The 23,480-nt window shown below is 34.3% G+C and overlaps 2 protein-coding genes across 2 annotated transcripts; one reads left to right on the plus strand and one right to left on the minus strand.

The window, feature by feature from the left end:
- Positions 1-6,745: 6,745 nt before the first annotated feature.
- LOC141712761 (uncharacterized) lies at positions 6,746-10,433 on the minus strand. Its single transcript, XM_074515831.1, has 5 exons — positions 10,175-10,433; positions 9,250-10,005; positions 9,049-9,102; positions 8,738-8,919; positions 6,746-7,021 (listed from the first exon to the last, which is right to left on the minus strand). Exons 2-5 carry the CDS (start codon positions 9,965-9,967, stop codon positions 6,932-6,934), a joined length of 1,044 nt encoding a protein of 347 aa, XP_074371932.1. The 5' UTR covers positions 9,968-10,005; positions 10,175-10,433; the 3' UTR covers positions 6,746-6,931.
- Positions 10,434-19,388: 8,955 nt separating this feature from the next.
- Positions 19,389-23,409, plus strand: LOC141712762 (acyl-coenzyme A oxidase 2, peroxisomal-like). The gene is made up of 7 exons (XM_074515832.1): positions 19,389-20,110; positions 20,371-20,486; positions 20,720-21,600; positions 22,099-22,278; positions 22,375-22,541; positions 22,632-22,755; positions 22,975-23,409. The coding sequence occupies exons 1-7, from the start codon at positions 19,647-19,649 to the stop codon at positions 23,134-23,136; spliced, it is 2,094 nt and encodes a 697-aa protein (XP_074371933.1). The 5' UTR covers positions 19,389-19,646; the 3' UTR covers positions 23,137-23,409.
- Positions 23,410-23,480: the final 71 nt, after the last annotated feature.

A 23,480-nucleotide genomic window follows, 5' to 3' on the forward strand; every position in this document is an offset into this window, starting at 1 on the left:
AAGATAATGTGCTGCAATTACTGAAACGTTTTTTTGAGAACACACCACCAATCATACAATTTAATTATTGTATACAATTACCCGCTAACTTATAGCCACTAATTTGATTAAGAACACTGACTTAAATAATATATGACTAATTTCAAAAATTGACAAATTTAAGTAGTTAATCGAAGTTTAACCATTATCAGTATTTAACCAACTACCATCAGAGTTTATTAGTCAATACACATATTTAACTGATATCAGTACTTATTCATATCATCAGAGTTTATTCATGCAACTATTGTAAAATGTAAACTCTCAGGATTTTAGCACACTATTTAAATTTCATAAGAAAAATAGCATGAATACATGGCATCGGTGTTTAATATATATATTAGAAGTTAAGAAACACTGATACATAGAAAAGATATCAAACTCTGATCACATATGCCAGTTACAGAACATAATTTATTCATCAGTATTTGAGAAATATCCTGAGATCATTCCCAACTCATTCACTAGTCTTGTAAATGTAGCTTCACAAAGTGGTTTGATGAAGATATCTGCTAATTGCTGATCTGTAGGCACAAACTGCAATTCCATTGTACCTTCCATTACATGGCCTTATAAAACGGTACCTTATACTGATGTGCTTTGTAAATGAGTGTTGTACTGAATTTCCTGTCATTACAATAGCACTTTGATTATCACAATATATTTGAATTTTAGAATACTCTAACCCATTATCCAGTACCTGTTTCTTCATCCAAAGAATTTGTACATAACCGCTTCCTGCGGTAATATACTCAGCTTCTACACTTGAAGTTGAAATTGACTTTTATTTTTTGCTAAACCAAGAAACTAATCTACCACCAAGAAATCGGCAGCTTCCTGAAATGCTTTTCCTGTCTATTTTGCATCCTAGAAAATCAACATCTGAGTATCCAATTAGCTTAAAGTCTGAATCTCTAGGATACCATAATCAAAGATTCATTGCGCCTTGAGATATTTAAAAATTCTTTTCACAACTAACAGATGTGGTTCCCTAGGATCGGCTTGGAACCTTGTACACAAACAGGTAGCATACATGATATCAGATCTACTAGCAGTTAAATATAGGAGTGAGCCAATCATACCTCTGTATTTAGTTATATGTACTGATGAACTAGTATTTAAATCTAACTTAGTTGTAGTAGCCATGAGAGTTGTGGCAATTGAACTGTCTTGCATTCCAAATCTTTTAAGTAAATTACTGGTATATTTAGCTTGATTGATAAAGATCCCTTCTTCAGTGTACTTGACTCGTAATCCCAGAAAAGAACTTAATTCTCCCATCATACTCATCTGATATCTAGAATGCATCAACTTGGAAAACCTCTCACAGAGTTTTTCATTAGTAGAGATAAAAATGATATCATCAACATATATCTGAACTAGCAACAAGTTCTTACCATGATACTTATAAAACAGAGTTTTATCAATGATACTTCCTTTGAAACCACTTTCCCGTAAGAATTGTGCAAGTGCTTCATACCAGGCTCTTGGAGCTTGCTTTAGTCCATAGAGTGCTTTATCCAACTTGTAGACATGATTTGGATATTTTGGATAATGAACCCTGGAGGATGTTCAACATAAACTTTCTTATCAGGTTCACCATTAAGAAATGCACTCCACATCCATCATGAACACCTTGAATTTCATGTGAGCACATAGGACAAAAAAAATCTGATGGCCTCAAGTCTTGCAACTGGAGCAAAAGTCTCATCATAGTCAATGCCTTCTTGCTGTGAATAGCCTTTTGCAACCAACCTTGCTTTATTACTTGTAATAATGCCCTCACTGTAAGTCTTGTTTCTGAACACCCATTTAGTACCAACTACTGATCTATTTTTTGGTCTTGGTACTAATGTCCAGACTTTGTTCCTTTCATATTCATTGAGCTCCTCTTGTATTGTTGTGATCCAATCAGCATCTTGAAGAGCTACTTCCACTTTGTTGGGTTCAGTTTGAGATAAAAAAGAATGATAGAGACATTCATTTTGAGTGGCTTTTATGGTCTTGACACCACTATTAGGATTTCCATTGATTAAGTCAGGAGTGTGTGACTTAGTCCATTTTCCTGCAGAAGGAAGTTGACTCCTTGAAGTAGATCCTCCTCCTTGATCCATGTAGTCTCTATTTTCCCTTTGATGTGTACCATCATTATTTCCTGAAACTCCCCCTGAATCAGTGCTTTTAGAGTTATTGTTAGGTACCGAAGTATCGTAGAAGGGGAGGGAGGTTGAATATGATACTCACTAAATTAAAACAAATCAAATCTTTTGTCGATATATAATTCAGTGTTTGGTTAGTGGTTCCATGTTCTTGAGGTGAATAGTGTTTAGGAGATTAAAACGACGAACACAAGATATTGAACGAAATATATATTCATATATAAATCCGCGAGGGATTGCTACACTCCGGTAAATAAATTAACCGGGTACAATCCAAGAACAACAATGTTCTTGCTTCTACAAAGTTATACAAATTAAATCCTATACAATGATCTAGCTTTTGTTTGTCTAAGGATCTAATTACTGGATAACGATTATAATGCCCCTTATCAATATACAAGAGTTAAATCGGGTATTATAACGTTTCTCCGATGAGAAGTTAAACGAATATACAATGTGCTTGAGCTTCTCTATATCTCTTTATTTCTATTTTATGAGCTCTCATTGGAGAAGATAAATAGAACAACTTTTACTGGAATCTTTTCTGGTACTCATATAACGCCTTCATTGCTACTACAATCTGGAATACTTCATTCACTGCTCTTCACTGACGCTTGAACATATAAATGAACTCTTTTTAGTGAGTATAACTTCAAGACTGCAGTTGTCTTCTTTAACCTTTGTCTATATCTTGTCTTCAATTTTTCAGATTCTTATGTTTCGAACACTGTCTATCTTCAATCAATGCTGATACACTGAAATCTTCTGGTGGCACTTTTATATTGAATCTTCAACACTTATGAAATCCTGAAAGTCTTTCACCTTTATTCTTCACTGGGGCATGAACATATTGTTGAACTTATTTCAGTGACCTGTAAACAGACTTCAAAACTTCTTCTAATATTTTGATTCTTTGTATTTGCCTTTTCTTCATTTTTTCCTGATTTCTTGTATAGACGTAGTATTATTTACATGTTCTATTATTGAGTTATCACGTCAACTGTGCATACACCTTCGTAATCTCACCAACAATCTCCCTCTATTTGATTTTTAAACCTAACAAACAAATTAAATAGATAGGATAAGTCAACTAACAACTAGAAAAATTAAAGTACCGGGACTTGTAAATAATGCTACTGGTTTTCTGGATCAAATTCTGTATTTCCAGATTTCTTGAGTAACTGAAATAAAAGATGTTTGTTCCTCTAGCACTAAACTGATCTTCAAGTAGTCTCATCTTCATTTCATTGGTTATTCAAATATCTTCCAGATAACTCTTCCTAGTCTTGAAGTAATTATCAGCAGCTTCTTTTGTACAACCATGTTTTCTATTGAGAAGCACATATCTCTCTTGCTTCTCCCCCTATGAGAGTCAACTGCCTAAAGGAGATCACCTTTGTTTACCACCTCTCCCGTACAATAGGATCAGTAGATAAAAACCAATGGTACTTCCCTTTCAAAAAATAGCTTCTCCCTTTACGAAGAACAGTGATGAACCAATCCACTTCTTCTGATCACTAGGGAATCATCTTCGTGTTTACCACCTCTCCCGTACAATAGGATCCATGATTTCAAATAAACGATGGTATGGTGTGGTGTACATATGATTTACCTTTTTTTTTCCTGCCACTTCCCCCCCTTACTTGAGGAATCCTCCAATATTTCCTATGTAATAATTCTTCCCCTTGGACTAAGAGAAGGAATGTATTCTATTGTCTGAAGGAGTTCTTATATATCATTTGGTTAGAAAAGAAGTAGCAAGTCGTAGTATGATCAACCATGTCCATTTAAATACTACAAAAATGGCTTTCACCGTTGATAATCATGTTAACCAAATTTCTTGACATCCTTATACCTCCCAACTGTTAGATCGCAATTGTTAGCCCCCAACTTATTTGATTCCAATATGTAAATGTTAGGTCCCTAAGTGTTAGGTCCCAATCATAAACAGATTTAGATCGAACAATACGAACCATGTTTAGGGTTCATCAGAGATAAAAAAAAAGGAAAATGATGAATGAAGAAGGTTAAGGGGAAAGAAGTGAGAGAGTGAAACCGGAAGAGATAAAAATAATGTAAAATGTTAAGGAAAAGGAATAAATAATGGATTTACGTACATGGACATCAATCGAGGCTTAATCGGTGGATTAACTAATGTTAGAATATTAAAAAGTTGGAAAAGTCAAAGAATAAAAATGATTAGAATTATACTATTTTTAAAAATGTTAAGAAATGGAAGGGACGTATCAAAAATGAAAGTGTTAAAAATTGATTGGGACGGAAGAAGTACAACAATAAACAGGGAGCAGCTGGACCTAGAACTAACTTGCTCAAACCTAGAGAACTATTGAGGAAGCTACTTAAATCCCACTACAATGCTGGAAGGATACACAACTGCTTGGGATAGTGTCTTACAGCATGAGCTGACCCGAATTATCGATATCGTTCAACGGAGGATCATCAGCGCTTAGGATTAGAAACAATATTTTATAACTTTAAGATTAATATATTAATAAATAAAAAAGAATGTCATAAGAGATAAATTTAAAAAATTAAAAACGAAAAATCTGTGCATTCCAAGGGATATAAACTACTATATAACTTAAAATTAAGTAACCAGAGTCAAGCTCCCCAAAATTTGATCTTGGGCTCCTCCTAAGAGAACTCATGCTATACTGATAAAACTTTAACCGTAATATTTTATTTAATTACTCTGTGGGCGACTTGAGTTAAACCTCGTGATTATGAAGCTTCTCACCTTCTATAGCTTATTTTTAAACTTATGAAACATTTGCAACTCAGTATTGAGAATGAGTGTCGTGAATTGGCGTCAAACGGATAATTCGAACACGGATATACCTATATGCGTATTCGCATTCTTAATTGTCGGATTCAAATACGGATATTATCCGCTTTATTTCGGATACGCATAATATCCGCTTTTTCTCCAATACAATGCGGATATTTTGGACGGATATCAGATTTTTTGAATTTTATTGATGGTCCTGCTGTATTGACGATGATTTTAGAACATTTTTTACGATTAAAATCAAATAATATATTTATATATGTATAAAGTATGTGTACAATCATGTAAAATTGGTATAAATGTGTTATTTAATGCATATACACACACTATAAATAATGTAATAAATTTTAAATTAAATATAATTATATATTTATATAATTTTAATATTATATACTATGTATTTGATTTCGGATTCGAATATCCCGAATTCAGATATGGATAATATCCTTTTTATTTCAAATACGGATAATATCCGCTTTTTCTCGGATACGGATGCGAATTTTTCGGACGAATATCGAATTTCTCCAATTTTTTTGACAGCCCTAATTGATGGCATGGGTGAAGAGGTGCTTGAAGAAAGGAAGTGTTACCCTGGTCCCTCCTTAAGTCTCAAAAGATCTTGTATTCTGCTGTTTCCGTGAAGAAGACCAGCTTCACGAACTCTACCAGGTACTCAGGTTGTGCTGCTTGTATTGCTTGACTCTTATGTTTTTGGTTTAATTAATGTATTATAACGTTGAAGTGTTGCAATATTCTACATTTCTACTAGTAGTATTGTTAGTTCACCTGGCCCTCTAATTAATGAAATAATTATCATGCATGTGTATAGTTGACATGCCACTTCAATAGGTGGACGCGGCAATAGTTGACCAGAAACCCATTATTTGCATATGTAATGGTTTATCAACTACTAGTAAACTACATTATAGTTGTATGATGATGTGATAAGCCAACTATTATCTCCATTTTCAAGTATAAACAAAGAATTTAGATGAAGCATCAACTACTTAACTAGTATATCTCTTAATAAGCATCATTATCTAGTGATTGTAACGAAAACAAAACTATTTCAATTATGTAATAAAGAAAAGATGGGGGTAATAATAGTTCCAGCTACTAATGAATGTGACTTGCTGAGCTCTTTTGTGCAAGTTTGGTGCTTTGACACCTATAAAAACTAAAACCTGCAGATTTCTTTGTGTTGACATGTCTTGGCATTATCCAGAAGAAAGAGCACCATCAGGTAGAATGTAAGCCAGTAAAAGAACACTTAACCATCATCAATATGACCTTTAATCATAATAACTAAACATTTAACCAACACATAAAATATGAACTTTATTTAATCCATAATTATCAATATAAATTACAAAATTGAGTGTGTATACCATAACACCGCATCCAAGTTTCAACTACCCCAATCCCCAACTGATGCATTTTTCATGTTTTTCCATATAAAAATATGAGTATGTTCCAGATTATTATTTAAGTACATGCAAAGCACAAATATTAGTGATGCAAATTCTACGATCACACCAATTTCTAAGTAGGTACTTCCATAAGTTCACGTTATTTGTAAATTACATAAGATCAGATTATGTAATACATACATTTACACAAAACTTAATCCAAGATAAATCACTATTTGAAGTCACTACAATAGTTCATATTCATCCATAGGTATAACTCATCTGGAAACACAACTTGCATAGGAAAAGAAAGCCTTAAAAATTCTACAAGTGCACAAAATGTTTATCATAAAACAGCAAATTTAGCATACAATTTAATGATTATACAACTTTTACAAGATTAGGTAGATTTAGAAGAAACTAGTAAAAACCGAACATAGGATAACAAGATGGAAGAGATGGAAGAAAAGCGACAATACTACGAACACAATATGGATCATATCTCTTGAAGCACACTATTCTTTCTTAAAAGGCATGCCATTAATCGACTCCAATTCGGTCTTGCAATCATCTCTCAATTCCTCCAGTGTGTATAAGTTGGACACCTGCAATTTAAGATTGAGCTACTTATCACATTCTGTATAGTAAATAAAGAGACAGTCATGGATTTATTATTTAGAGAAATCAGTGAGACACAGGCTCAAGTCATTATAGCGGCATAGATGATGCTCACAAATCTCACTCTCATCACTAAGTTCAATATTCGGTATGCACGTAGATCATGTAATCCAGCATAGTTATTACAAAGAATGTAATTGTAGTAATATCGCTAAACAATTTGTTATAACATAACTTTAAATCTACAGATGCATTAAAAAACAATAATTACAATAACAAAATAAAAAAAGTTATACAGAAACCAGAAACCTTTCATAGCTAACATGTGAAATGAATTTAGCCATAAAACTAATCTGCAGGATTCTAATGTATCACATTATACCAACTAAATTTTGCATGCATGCCTTGTGAACACTTTCCTAGATCTATCTCATTGGTACTAATCCATAGAAGACATATTCAGGATCATCAGTGCTACAGACAACTTAAACTCATATATCAATAGAAGACCAATTTACAAAATTAATTCATATATTCATTGTCGTCTAACAAATGAAAAGGCTACCTAAGATCCTGCAAGCATTAGATGTTTAACTTTATTTCACTAGTACAATAGCTTGGAAAACTTAAACCAGGGGCCAGAGTGATTTTTCTAAACCTCAGGACTCAATTTCGGTCTTCAGATTTCCTCAAGTCATTTATTTCATCTAAGCACACCTTCACAAGCAGAGCATGTACTTAAAAGCACTTCTTCAGTACTAAAGAAAAATAAATTCCGTAAATTAACCTACAGAAGATGATTTAGATAAGAAAGATTCAGAGTTTGTCAACACAAGACTAGCAGATAGAAGGCTACTTCTAACTCTGAAGAAGATAATAGGGTTGCTGATAGGCTTCTACCGTGTACCGACCAAACATACTCAATCTATCCCGCTCATAAAGGAGGGTCTAGAGAGGGTGGGATTTACACAAAGCTTACCTTCATTCCTAAAAATAAAGAGCCTGTTTACAAAAAGAGCCCCGGTTCTGTAATATTCATCTATATTTTAATAATTAATCATCTCACAATAAATTACTACAAGCCAACATAAGGAGGGCATTCTCTATAATCTGAGTCGGTTAAGTAAAAAAATGTTAAGAGTGATTGCATGGATTAAATCCACATGTATAGTCATTTCCAGACAACCTTAAGTCTTCTGCTCTCTTTATATATTCACTATAATATCACATGTTTTACAACTCCAACTAGCAGTGTTGAGGACAAGTGAAAACAGAGGGAGAGACACAGACATTTACTAAGAAACAATATGATCATTTTGACATAGTTCAGAAAACTGAAAGATTACAATAAACCATGTGCTCTAATAGCCGCCGCCAGCGTGTTCATCACTATTTCTTTCTTTGATCTATGGTTTTAACAAATTTCAAAGAAGTTCAGATTACAATAAACCAAATGTGTACTGACAGCCGGGATTTTTATCACATATTCTTTCTTTGATATTTGTTTAGCATTTTTAAATCATAAAACCAAGAATGTCTAATAGAACTTTCTTTATAACAACAAGTCAAATGGAAAATCAAACACATAGAGCTACCATACAGTTTCTTGTGCTTCTAAAAGGCTACTTCCCCACTTAGTAAGTCGTGCTTGTGCAAAAGCAGGCAGGGTGATTAGTGGGAGCTAGAGTTCAACAGCAACTTACAAGCTGGCTGCTTTCTTGACCGTATATGTCCTCCATATGAGAAAAGAGCGACCTCCACTGACCCATAAGACTTGATTGGAGATCTAAGACCTCAGGTTTTTCTTGACCGTGCATGTCAGTTGCCTTGTTCTTGGTGCTCCTTTGAACCAAGATGTTCGCTTCTTTCTGACTCTTCTTCAGTGCTGGAGAATTTAGTAAAACATATAACAAACAATTCGATAATAGCATTTAGCAACAACAAAGCAAAACCACTAAAAAAGTGCCACCCTAGATTTTGACAGCCAAGTGCAGACCAGAGATTAAAAACTAACCAGCTAAACGACCCTTGATATCCTGATAGTGGAGGTCCGACCATATATAAGCAGCTGAAGTAATAACATAAAACAAACAATGCCTAATAAGATCGCTTATAAAACAAACTAAAGCATTTAGTATTGTACATAATGACATACAACCGCATATAGACAAACATATCAACCGCCATCAGATGTAGTTAAGTTAGTTGAAACTACCTTTTGTGCAAAAAGAACATGAACAAGCCTTCATCAAGTCGATACCCACAGGAGAATCAGATAATCCGTCACCTTTAAACCCTACACATCTCTCCAGACCAGATGATCTAGACTCCTGCGATTCTGGAAACCTGAGGCAATCAATTGACTCACTTTTGCTCGAGTCCAAATTATCATCATCAAGCTCATCCTCATCACTCTCATCATCATCAGTATCAAAATGTTCACATACAGTGTTGCTTTGTTCACCTTGGGAACCAACTCCCTCATCCTTAGCCTGATATCCTACAACATCAACACTATCCAGAACCCTCGGGCTTGTAGGCTTCACAATGATAGAAACACAACTATCTCTCCAAACATCACCTATGCTTTGACTACCATCATCAATCCTACCATGCTGTAAGTCATTCTTTACTAATTTTGATACCTCAGATATAAATTGATTTCTCAGCTCATTAACCTCAGGACTGATGCGCGAGCAATCCAAGACCTCCTTGCTTCTTTCTTTATCGACACTCCCTTCAGCCAATGACTCCTTTTTACCTAAATTCCCCACTTCCAAAAAAACTTGCTTCACAGACTTACCCTTTTTCCTCTCCCCAACATCACCACCCGAAATCTCCGAAAATTCTCTTTTCCCAACAAAATTGGTAACATCCACTAAAGCATTCCTTTTCTTGGAAACCCCATCACAAGATTTTTCACCACTCATCATAAATCAACTCTAATTAAACAAAGCTTCAATCTTTAACCCTAAAAAAACATTAAAATTAAACCCTTATCATCTAAAAACAAAAATCTAACTCAGAGACATAACAATTAAATTAGCATAAAAATTACAAACTAAAGAGAAAATTATAACCAACATCAATACATTAAAAAAAACACATGTTAATTAAGGTTTAGAAAAACTGAAACTGACCTTGCAGGTTGTAATAGAAAAGGCAACAAAGTGAGTAAACCTAGTACAAGTGTTTGTTGCTATTTTTGAGGATGGAGTTATAGATCTTCATTTCTATATTTATCTGTATCATAACACAACTCTGTTTGTTGTATCTACGAATTTACAAAGCAGCGCTTGACAAAAGGGGGAAACTTTGATTTTTCAGGCGGGAATTGAAGTTGGATCTGGCCCAATTTCATTTTTGATTTCAGAGTTCAGATCGAGGTTGAATTTGAGAGCCGCCAATTTTTAAATTAAATGGACCAGACAATTTAAACCCCAATTTTGAATGTAAGTAAAGCCCAAATTTTGAATGATAAATTTAAAGATCAAATTATTATCACTTACATGAAGCCCAACACTCGGTGCAAAATAACAATAGTAATATTTTTTTTTTGTTTTTTAAAATAGAAATTTTCAGTTTCCAAAATACATGTTTTGGTTAAGCTAAAAATTCTTACGAAAAATCCAACTTTTTTTATTTAAATATAACTAAGTAATGATAATATTAATTTTTAATTTGTGATCATTTTTACCCGATACACATCAACTATTTGGACATTGTACATGATCTAACGAGAACTTATTTTCCATCATTGAAGTTTTTGGTTGGTTTTGGTTCTAATTTTTATTTGTATATTTGCTATCTAAGAGTACATGTAAATCTCAATAAATTATTACTCTCAGTACTAGAAAAAATTATTAGTTAATCAAATATTAATTAGTTGATAAATTAATAATTTATTATATCGATTATTTATTATCTTATCGATATATTAATAATTTATTGATATACATACACAGACATATATATATACATATATACATATATATATCTAATTTTTTTACATATGTTTATGAATATATTGATGTCGAAAAGTTACTTATTATCTTGGCAAAAATGAATTAGTCATAGGAATTGTTTTATAATGAACATAATTAGATGTGTTATAGAAAATGAGAAAGAACATGAAGCTAATGAAATATGAGATGAAGATGAAGCGGATGAAATATGAGATGTCGGTATAACTTTGAAAGATATTGGAAGAAGAAGTATAAGACAAATTTTTAAAAGTAAGTAAATTAGTACGAGTCTTATTTTAAGATAAAATTATTAATAAATATACTATATGAGACTTATATGTTTTAATAAAAAGATATTATCTTATAAATTTAACGAGTTATTAATTTATATTAAAGTGTCCCAGTTGGGACTCCAAAATTTTATTAATTAATCGAGATTATTAATTTATTGAAATTTAACTGTACATTCGATTAAATTTTAAAAAAGGAAATTAATGATGACTTAAAGTTGCTTTAAAATAAGAGTTGAACGTCAAAATTTCATGTTCGAATATTTTTTTATTTTGTATTATTTATAAGTTAATATAAATAAAAAATAATTATATGAGTTGTACCCACATATAATAATATTAAAGTTTATTATAGAATTATATTTGTCTAAAAAATATACTTCTTATTGACACTAAACTTTTTCAAGCAAACAAATAATGAAAAACATTTTAAACTGAAATATTATTTTTACGTTGTTGTGCAAGACATGCATGTACTTTAACAAGACTATGTCAAATTGACAATCTTAAATAAGTTTTATTGTAATCTTAATTTGTATTTTGTACTTGTAACATTTAAAGCCTGTAAAAATGTCAAAAAAGCGGACTGAAGTCTTTTTCTGTAAACAGTGTCAAGCCTAAGATTCTATCTGGAAGAAGATCAAGAAGATCATGCCCCGGGAAAAATTATAAAGAAACTTGGAGTTGAATAAATCTGTTTTGAGAAAAATATTCTAAGTCAAGATCTCTACAAGTCACAGATTTAGTGTTATAGAGAAGTCACTCGAGAACTCCAAATGACTTATTGAGAACTCAGAAAAGCTACTAGAGAGCTCAGAGATATCGACAAGTCAAATTGAAGATATGAAGATTGGAGATATCGACAAGTCATTTCTTCACTAGAGAACTCAGAGTTATCGACAAGTCAAATTTCACTAGAGAACTCTAAGATGTCGATAAGTCAAATTTCACTAGAGAACTCTGAGATATCGATAAGCCAAATATCACTAGAGAACTCAGAGATGTCTTTAAGCCAAAGTGAAGACATGAAGTGGTGAGATCTCGACAAGCCAAATTCTCTTATAGAGAACTCAGATACCTCTACAAGTCAAATTAACTATGGAGTATTAGATATCTCGATAAGTTAATATACTTATCGAGATGTCAGGTTCTCTATATGCCTAACTGGAGATCTCGAGGTAAAATCTTAAAGTACAAATTGCAGACCAGTTCAATATCTAAAATTAACAATCAACAAACAATCCAACCAGCTGGATTGATAAGTCTACAAAAAGCAGCTTGAAGAGTGTGCAAGATCAAGGGTGAAGATTAACTGACAAAGGAAGATCAAAGTTAACACAATATGCAAAGATATGATAAGCCAGAAATGGAAGATATAGTTTTCCTAAAATGGAAATGATATGTGACAATTTACTAAAGTAAATAGCATGTCTTATTATACACTGTGTAAACCATAAGTTAACTGTGATATAAAGTTAACACTGGTCCTTTGTTAGATGTAACAATTAGATCAGGAATTCTTGTATTCTCTCAAGATTGAAGCTAAGCTCTTTAACAACAAAGAGCCTAGAAATTTTGTAGCAAAACATTCTTAATTTTAATATAAAAGTAAGTGAGTTTTGAAAGATCTGTGTTATTCATATCTGCATGTTTAATTTCTGTTATAACACATCTTACTACAAAATTTGATTTAATTTGTTCAAAACCAAAATAGTTCAAGAAAAGCATGGAAACACTAAAACACATTCACCCCCCTCTTCGTGTGTAATTCATTGCCTAACATACGTGTTGAGCTATTCAACTTATGATCCATCATCTGCACCCATTCAAACTGATTAAATGGACAAGAAGTTGAAGATGGGATAACTATCCTCTTGATCACAGGTTCAAATCCCACGGGAGGAGAATTTATGATTATGCCTCCTGAGTCAGAGTACGTCGCTTAAATGCGATTTACCTTGGTTCACGTGGTTTGCAGGCTATTACGTGAGCCCGTAGGGTTTACCCAGTGCGCACTTGAAGGGTAACGATTGCGGGTTACCTGCGATAAAAAAAAAGAAGGGTAATGATGTTACAAATTTTTTCCCTTTGATGGCCATAAGATTTCTCCACACAATCCGTAGAGATTATACTGTTAATGTTTGTGCCCTAGAGACAACACTATGATGTTTTAGTTTAAGACATTAGGATTATTAATATTTATGTTCTATCGATTATTCTCTTTATAATTTATTAATTCTTAATTTATCGCGATATAAATGTTAGATTAATAAATGTCCATGGAATATGATATGCAAATCTATATCTCTAAGTACGTGACTTAGAAATGAGATTATGAGAATAATATCAATATTCCTAAAGGTCCCTAGTCGAGTATTATTATTAAGGGACAATAATAATGCATTAAGACTGGTGTGTTTGTTTACTGATGATCACATCTCATTGATCATAGGTATAGTGATACTAAAGTCAAAAACACAGGTAGATGTATATGTACATGGTGCTGGACAGACCCAATGTGAGATTCTACAGTTTGTTGTGTCATAAGTAATTCTCACAGTGATAATGATGTAATGGTCCTTAAACCTGAAGTCATTATATTTATATATGAGAATTAATGTACATTGATTCCATTAAAAGTTATCCTTAATCGGGTAATGATTAAAGTGGACATTGGGTATATTATGAACCATATAAGAAATATGAATGATATATATGGGATTTAACCCTCCTATTTTATGAGTGATATTATTGGCCTCTTGTGTGAGCTAGACTATGAAATGCGTGGCCACGCTTAAATGTTGATTTGATATGATAGTCTACTCATTGATCAAGGAAACTTGGATTAAACTATGATGATGATGACACATTACATGCATCTAGTTTAATCTATAATATTTGGTTAAAGGGACTATATTACATTGTACATTATTCACAAAAGGTTTAATCAATCACTGATTCAATTATTATTACTTGGGTAGCAACGATGTATTACTAGATGCCGCTCATTGTTTACGATTTTAAATTAGATTTAAAATTCGTTGCCAATGTAATAATAACCTATAGGGTCACACATCAAGAATGCTTGAAAGATTATTTATTTAAATTGGATTTAAATTATATTAAAGTAATTCGAATTATTTATAATATTAATTAAGTATGACTTAATTAATTAGATAAGTATTGATATTCGTATTTACTAATATTAATTATGAAATTTATTTGTTAAATAATTAAGTGAGACTTAATTATAATACAAATAGGAATTTCGAATTAATAATAACTCCTAATTAGTTAAGAGTTATAATTCATTTTTCCACTCTTTATATAATATCTCTTGTGTGGCTGATCTTGCAAGCAAGACTTTTACTAAAACCCTAGCCACCAAGAGAGAAGGTAGAGAGAGCAAGAAGAAACGAGTTTGTGCTAGTACACCCAATCTTTGAGTTCAAGCATTCATGTGGAAACCGATAGAGCGTAGATCGCGAGAGTGGGATGCTTGGTGATTGAACAAGTTTTGAATCTCCATTAGTCAATAAATTTGTAAAGCTTCTTAAGGTAAACAATTTGATCTACGGATTAAATATTTATTTTTCGCATGGATCCTGCGGTGGGTTTCGAAAATTCTACTTTTTCACGTTTTTAATTATTGTTTCTATTGCGTTTATGTGCTCGAAACCCTTCATATATAACCATATCGAAATATTTTTATCACATAATATTTTTTATCGTTGTCTGCGTGTCTCCTTCCCCCTTTAGATCTTTGTTCAAGAACACTTATATTCTTTTATGAGTATGAGTCTCCTTCTTTCTATTTGACAACTTGTTAAGCTATTTATAATAGCTCAGATGAGTTATCAACAAATGAGGCAGTCAAAGGGAGTAAGGTGACATGTTTTTCAGATTTTTAAGGGATGACTAGTTCTCTTCTTTTCGACTGTTAGGTCCAAAAGTTACATACAGGGGGGTGAATGTATGTTCTTCCTTTTTCACAAATAAATACAGCGGATAATCAAATTATGAAAATGAAATAAACAAACAAAGAGATTCTGGGTAAATATGCTTTTATTCAAAGTATAAATACCGAGAGGGTTTGCTTACAACTCCAAATACAAAAGATTTGAAGCTACAAATATAAAAAGAACCAAAATAATAAGCTATCAAACTAGGGTTCTTCTTATCACTCTAAAGATCTAAAAATCTTATCAAATGATATTAAATACAATCAAATGAGTTTTAAATAATGATTGTTACAAGTTTGTAAGGCTTTAAATGGTGTGAATCAAATTGGACATGACCTCTCCTTGTCAAATCAAGCTTTCAATTTTCTTATTATAATTTGCAAGAACTTCGTTATATTCAATGTGGGAGAGATGCAAAACCAATCTGCATTTATTTGTTTTTATAGCTAGTAGGCTAGAGATAGAAGAAAGGATACATGGCTTCTTTATATCCAAGTATTTTGAATGTGACAACTGGTAAACAATGCAACTTGCATCCTATAGCCTTTTCTTTTCTTTACTTGCGACAAGAAGTAGAATACAACACTTGAATTTTATTTCCAAGCTTACTGGCGACTACTAGGTGATGCATGGAGGAGTTTCATTTGATCAAGTGCTAACTTGTGACCAAGTAACTCCTTGTGAGTTTTACTTGCGATCAGAATGGCTTAGAGAGGGACTAACTGGCGACTAGGGAGATAATAGGTACAATGCCTTAGTGAAATGTAGACTTGTGAATGACATAGCCTTTGTAATTCCTTACTGGCGACCTTTCTTCCATTGAGTACCTTAGTTGAGAATTTAAGATAGGTAAACACCTCCTGGATCAAGCTTTCTTGCGACCATGAACACTAGTACTAGCTACTTGAGACCTAGCTCTCTTTGGAAGGCTTGGAAATTGATTCCGTGGGCCCAAAAAGCACATGGGTGCATTTTTGTCACTCCTAGTTCTAACTTCCGTCCAAGGCCTTCTAGTATAGCTAGGAGAACCTTTTTGCCCTAAAAATAATCTTTCATGCTACTAGAACTCTAACTGACGACCATTGGGAGTTGTGATGCACTTTTGATTTTGTTTTGTCCCTCATTTATTCCCCGAGGGTCCCACTAAGTCAAAATCAGTTCCTGTACTGAAATGTTAAATTGTGTTTCCAGGATATTGCTTCTGATATTCAATAAACTGATCAGGGTGACTCCTACTACAAGGTATTTATCAATTTGACTTAATTTCTATATAGCACTGCACTCCCAAAGTTGTCATGTCTTCAAGTCTTCTCTCTTGAGTATTCGTCTGAATCATAAAACCTGTATTCCCAGATACGAATCCTCACTTAACAATCTTCTTAATGATATGACTTAGTTTTCTTTCACGAATCACTGACACCTGGTGCAATGGTCTGGTTCACAGGTGACTAGTTTCGCTCTCAGGACTTCGTACTATATCTTCTCAAATCATTGTCAAGTCTTCTACCAGATATTAAAAACTTCACTAAGAATCCTTGAGGTCTTCACACTGATCTTGATAACAGTTTCGAATGACTCCAAGTTTATTCCTCCGTTGCCTGAACATATTAATGAAATTTATATGAATCACTGTTGACGTCTTCTTCACTATAGCTACCAAAACCATCGAGTATATGCCCAATAAATAATATGTACTGATTCTAGTGGAATATAGATTATTTCAAAGTTCTTTGTTCTATGTTGAGTTATTTAAATCAGTATTGTTGAGTTATACATGCAGCTTCAATCTTGCTCAATATCAACATGTGTCCAGCAGCTTCCTATGTGTTTATGACAACGGGAAGCCGTAGGAAATGAGTCCCAAAGCTGAGTCTTTCGGCAAGTGTGGCATGTTATGTCTTTTGCCTTCGGGAGGAGCAACTGAAGTATCTCTACAGGCTGGAGACCATTACATGCATGAGAATGATGGCAGTAGGCTGTTGGTTCCGTAGAAGTTGGCATCTTTTTTTGGGCCATCATTAGCCCTCAACATTAGTTGTAATTTTTAGGTTGCAAGAATGTAAGTAAACAAGCTGAAGCTGAATGATGGTGCTTGCAGGTGTACTTGTGAACTTCTTGTAGGTTACGGAGAATATAGCAGCACCGAAGGCATGTTTTGAGAATATTGTCCAATTTTCTTTTGCTTCCGGTTGGGGTCTTGGATTACCGTTATGTTGTACCTAGTATAACGGCTTTGGCTGTGGTTATAGCAGTCTTCTACATTTTTTGTTAGCATCGCTAACAACAATAGTGACAATCTCTAGGCCAGGTCATATCTCTTTTCTCGAGAAGGAAATGAGCACTCTTTTGAGGTTGTAATCATAAAAATTTAGAACCTTAAATCATAGGAATCTTACATTTACGGTTTTAGGACATATGCCAGTGATAACACTATTACAACAATTACAAGTTTATAGACTTATACCTATTGTAGGTGTATTATTTACCCCTATTTGTATGATGAACTATTGTGTTACAAGTAGTCATAAACATGACTGATATAAAAAATGATTAAAACATAGCCGTGTGATGATATATTAGTAATGAAAAGAATCGCCTTCAGATGCAACATATTCAATTGATTTGAATAAGAAAAATATGTTATAACCATATGAAAATGAACATTAAGATATGCCAACAGGTTATATAAAGTTGAGATTTTTAATGGAAAAAAAATTCAAACCGTAGCTATAGGTGAAACACGTCGTAAAGAGTTACATATTTTGGTTCTACGATGGATTTGATATATCTTCTGATTATCTTTCTTTTAGCTGACATGAAAGTAATATAAATGGTAGATGAATAAGATAGTAAGATACAAAATAAGACTCGAAATAAACTAAAATAAAACCTAGCTAATATGGTAATATACAGGTGCATGGTTATATATCGAGTATTAGTGTGCTGTGTAACAGCAAGAAATGAAAAAAAAAATATAAGGAGGCACAAGATGAAGGTAGAGCTGAGAAAAAATCTCATGCCATCCCCCTTCACCAACACAAAATACGGTGTATTTATTAGGCTCACTTGACCTACTAAGCGCGCGCAGCACACCTGATATGGCAACGACCAGGCTTGCATATACACAAACAATACTCATGATATTTCAAGCAATAATCATAATATAATCATCTCTATGTACCTTCTCTTTCTCTCTCACTATATACTTATACTTAGACATAAGCTTCAAATCGCGAAACAAGCCGTGTGACACTTCTCTTATGTACGTGATGATGTCGTTGTGGTGTGATGACAAGTATTCATCGTCGTGATCCCCGACAACATTGCCAAACTGATGGTCATAAAATTTCTCCACACAATCCGTATATACAACCATCATCGGAATGTTTTTATCACCTAATATTTTTTATCGTTGTCTGCGTGTCTTCTTCCCCCCTTTTGATCTTTGTTCAAGTGTATTTATATCCTTTTCTAAGTATGGATGTTCTTCTCTCTATTTGACCCCTTGCTAAATTATTTATAATAGCTCGGATGAGTCATCAACAGTTGGGTCAGTCAAAGGGAGTAAGGTTGCATGTTTTCCAGATTTTAAAGGATGACTAGTTCTCTTCATTTCGACACGTGTCCAACAGCTTCCTATGTGTTTATGACAAGGGGAAGCCCTAGAGAATGAGTCCCAAAATTGAGTCTTTCGGCAAGTGTGGCATGCTATGTCTCTTGCTTTCGGGAGGAGCAGCTGAAGTATTTCAGCAGGTTAGAGATTTCTGTGGGCATGAGAATGATGGTAGTAGGGTTTTGGTTCCATAGAAGATGACAGCTTTTTAGGGGCCATTACCCTTCATACATGTATTCATTGATTAAATTTCTTTACATACATGAATAATAATTCAAAATTTTCGGATCAACACAACCGACCAAGTCAAGGACATGTTTATCATTTTATGAAATCCTGATAGGCCACTTTGAACGGCGTCAAAACTAATATCGCTGGTGGTTTACTGGCTCGAAACTAATTATTTTTTGACTAGTTTGAGAAAAAATTAAGGATATTTAGTGTTACTCCAAAAAATGTTTACATTATTGCTTATGCTCAGAACTCAGAAGTATATTGTTTCCCTCTAGAAACAACCTATTCTCTCGTCCCCATCCGTGTCAGGCGCCCCCGATCTCATCCAAATCTAATCTTAACTACAATAAAAAAAAACATATGCTCCATATCCATGCATGTATCCTTTCTATTATCATCCTCATCGCATCGTACTGCGCGCCAAACCCAACCGTTTGTCCAACCAATAAAAACCAGCCACGTCTTCTCCTCCCTCTAATCCACCGCATCAAACACGACTTGCTTATAAATTTAGCACCCACAAAACACATCAACTTTCAATATTTTCAATGGATCCCTCAAGACTTCAACCACACGCATCCAATCCAACGGCTGACAATGAACAAGACAACAACAATCACCGCATCACCAGCCGGAGAATCCAACGGCTCACCTTGCACCTCAACCCAACAAGCAGCTCAAACCCGCAGCTGCAGCTACTAACATGCGCAGCACGGGGAAAGCTTAACGTGAGCACCCCACACCTGTCTATGTACATGAGAGGTAAATATAGAGATGAACAACAGAAAGTTTATGATTTTTTCAAGTCAAGGCCTGAGCTTCAAACACCAGTTGAGATATCAAAAGATGAGCATAGGGAGTTGTGCATGAGACAGTTACTTAGTATGGTTAGAGAAGGTGGGATTAGACCATTTAAGTATGTCGTTCAAGAACCTGGTAGGTATTTTGCTATTGCTGAAGCTGCTGGTATTCTTGATGTCTCTTTTGGTGTCAAGCTAGGTGTACAATACAGGTACCCACCATTATTATTTGAAAAATAAATAAACACAGAGATAATGATTTATTTTTTTTATCCCTACTTGTGGATGTTAAGATATTTAATTTTATTGCACCTCTGTTAGCTATATCATGCTCAGTACATTTATTAAATATTTCGGGATAAATAAGCGGCTTTAATTATTATTGTTGTCAGTGGCTAATGTAAATCGGTAAGGTGTTATTCAAGACAATGGAATTAGATGTGTTAATTGACTTTTTGTTGTGGTGCTACAGTCTTTGGGGAGGCTCTGTACTTAATTTGGGAACTAAAAAACATAAGGACAAGTACTTTAATGGTATTGACAGTGTTGAGTATCCTGGGTGTTTTGCAATGACAGAACTCCATCACGGTATGCTTACTTCTCTCACATTTGACTTGCTAAATCGTAGATATATTGTTTGCTGTAGATGCTTTGTCATTGTTTTCTGGAATATTTGAAAACATACCATAGACAAAAAAATGTTATAATCCAGGATCTAAATTTGAGTTTAAATGCGGACTTGTTTAGACCTTTGCCTAAAGTTGATACTTCTGTGAAAGTTAAAACATTACTTGACCACCTTATTTTTTCGTTTTGTAAAGGTTCAAATGTACAAGGTCTAGAAACTGTTGCAACATTTGATCTACTTACGGATGAATTTATTATCGACACCCCCCATGACGGGGCCATTAAATGGTGGATCGGCAATGCTGCCGTTCATGGAAAGTTTGCTACAGTTTTTGCCAAGCTAATGTTACCAACTCATGACACAAAAGGTGTTTCTGATATGGGTGTTCATGCCTTCATCGTTCCTATAAGGGATATGACAACCCATGAAACACTTCCAGGAGTGGAGATACAAGACTGTGGCCACAAAGTTGGTCTGAATGGGGTAGACAATGGGGCATTAAGATTCCGTTCAGTGAGAATACCACGTAATAACCTTCTTAATAGATTTGGAGATGTTTCACGGGATGGGAAATACACAAGTAGCCTTCCAACCATTAGTAAACGATTTGCTGCCACACTGGGAGAACTTGTAGGTGGACGGGTAGGACTTGCCTATTCTTCCGTTGGCATCCTTAAAATTGCAGTTACAATTGCTATCAGATATGCTCTACTCCGACAACAGTTTGGACCTCCTAAACAAGCTGAAATTAGCATCCTTGATTACCAGTCTCATCAGCACAAGCTTATGCCAATGCTGGCCTCAACTTATGCATTTCATTTTGCTACAACGAATTTGGTTGCAAAATATTCCGAGATGAAGAAGACTCATGATGAAGAATTGGTGGCGGATGTTCATGCTCTCTCGGCTGGTCTCAAGGCATATGTGACTACATATACAGCAAAGTCTTTGAGTACCTGTAGGGAAGCTTGTGGAGGCCATGGATACGCTGCTGTAAATCGGTTTGGTAGCTTGAGAAATGATCATGACATTTTTCAGACATTTGAAGGGGACAATACAGTGCTTCTCCAGCAGGTACTATTTTCTATTCTAACCGCCTATTCTGTAGGCAACAATGCTGTCGGTTACTAACATCCCATAGATAGAAACTTTAAACTATCTGGTGAAAATGGGAGGGTCAGTTTTATGATGCTTTTGACATTGTACTTCCAGTTCCAGACGTTTTTAAGCTTGTTCATTGGATTGCACGATTTCAGTTTCTTAATAATCACAATGGGTGTCGATATAGTGTATATGCAGTTTCACTCTACAGCTGTACCGGTACTAATTATCTTCATGACAAACCTTTTCAAGATAGAATGCTAATTGTCTAGTTGAGTCGCTTCTGCTTTTCTGACTTTTGGGTGCAGAATGTATTTTCATGTCATCTAGGAATTATGTCAACTATCTTGAACATAATATGCTGTTTGAATGTCCTGAGATATCCTTGGGGGAATAGATTGTCACATTCTTGAGTCTTGACATCTATAACTTTTACCAAGGAAATTAGAGGTTTGTTTATATATGAATTAGGTTGCAGCAGATCTTTTGAAGCAGTACCAGAAGAAGTTTCAAGGTGGAACACTTGCAGTCACATGGAACTATTTAAGAGAGTCCATGAGCACTTATATGTCTCAGCCAAATCCCGTGACCTCCAGATGGGAAGGTGAAGATCATCTACGCGATTCCACATTCCAGTTGGATGCATTTAGGGTGAGTTTTGCATTGGTCATGTGAATATGTCATATGTGGCACTTCCAAGTACACCAAAAATAACCTGTATTTTTTGTTTCACATTTCTTGTTGCAGTATCGGACATCTCGTTTGCTACATAGTGCTGCCATGCGACTTCAGAAGCATACCAAGACTCTTGGTAGTTTTGGTGCATGGAATAGGTGTTTAAATCACCTTCTGACACTTGCAGAGTCCCACATTGAATCCGTCATCCTTGAAACGTTTATCAAAGCTGTAAAGAGGTACTGTTGTGCTGTTGGTTCTTTTCTAACTTCAAACATGGTTTGTTTTCTGTAGGTTGCTATCTCAGCTTCGCCTTGTTTCGTTTTCAGATGTCCTGATCCGAGTTCTCGAGCTGCTTTGAAACTTGTTTGTGATCTTTATGCAATGGACAGAATCTGGAACGACATTGGGACATATCGTAATGTTGACTATGTTGCTCCTAACAAAGCCAAGGTATTTACATAAACGTAGTTAAGATTTGAGGAATATACCTAACATGTTCCCCACAATCTTTCAAAATAGATGATTTTGCTTTCTGTATTCTAATTGTGCCTAATAATTTAAGGACACGTTGAAAATGAAATCGATAACATATCCATCTAAAATCAGGTACTAATGGATTTCATAAATCATTATTGACTCCATATACACTTTGGGATTTTCAATGTGCAGGCAATACACAAGTTGACAGAATATCTAAGCTTTCAGGTGAGGAATGTGGCCAGAGAACTTGTTGATGCCTTTGATATTCCTGATTTTGTCATAAGGGCGCCTATTGGAAAGCAGACACCTGTTGAAGTTTATACGGAGTACAGACAACAGATTGGGTTCTAATTTTCGGAAACCAAGATGTGCTTTCGACATGTCTGCATGTTTCAATTCAAGAAACATGTAGGCTTCTTGTTACTGGGAAAGCTGAGATTTCTTCAATGTTTGCAATAATTCTACTATGAAAGGTAGAGTAGTGATATGGTATTCATTTCAAGAATTCTTTCGGATGAAAGAGACGCATGCACTTGGTCTCTGTCTCTGTAATCCTTTGCTATTTTTCCAGCAGAGAGATAAAGATTGGGCAGCTCTATGGTATAGCTTACTAATTATGCTTGAGATGCTTGCTGGTACTATTTTTGCTGCTATCCTTGCTCAGTTTGGTTAAAATTTCAGATGGTGGAATAAAT

This window comes from Apium graveolens, chromosome 3 (assembly GCF_009905375.1).
Source record: "Apium graveolens cultivar Ventura chromosome 3, ASM990537v1, whole genome shotgun sequence".
NCBI classification, from domain to species: domain Eukaryota; kingdom Viridiplantae; phylum Streptophyta; class Magnoliopsida; order Apiales; family Apiaceae; genus Apium; species Apium graveolens.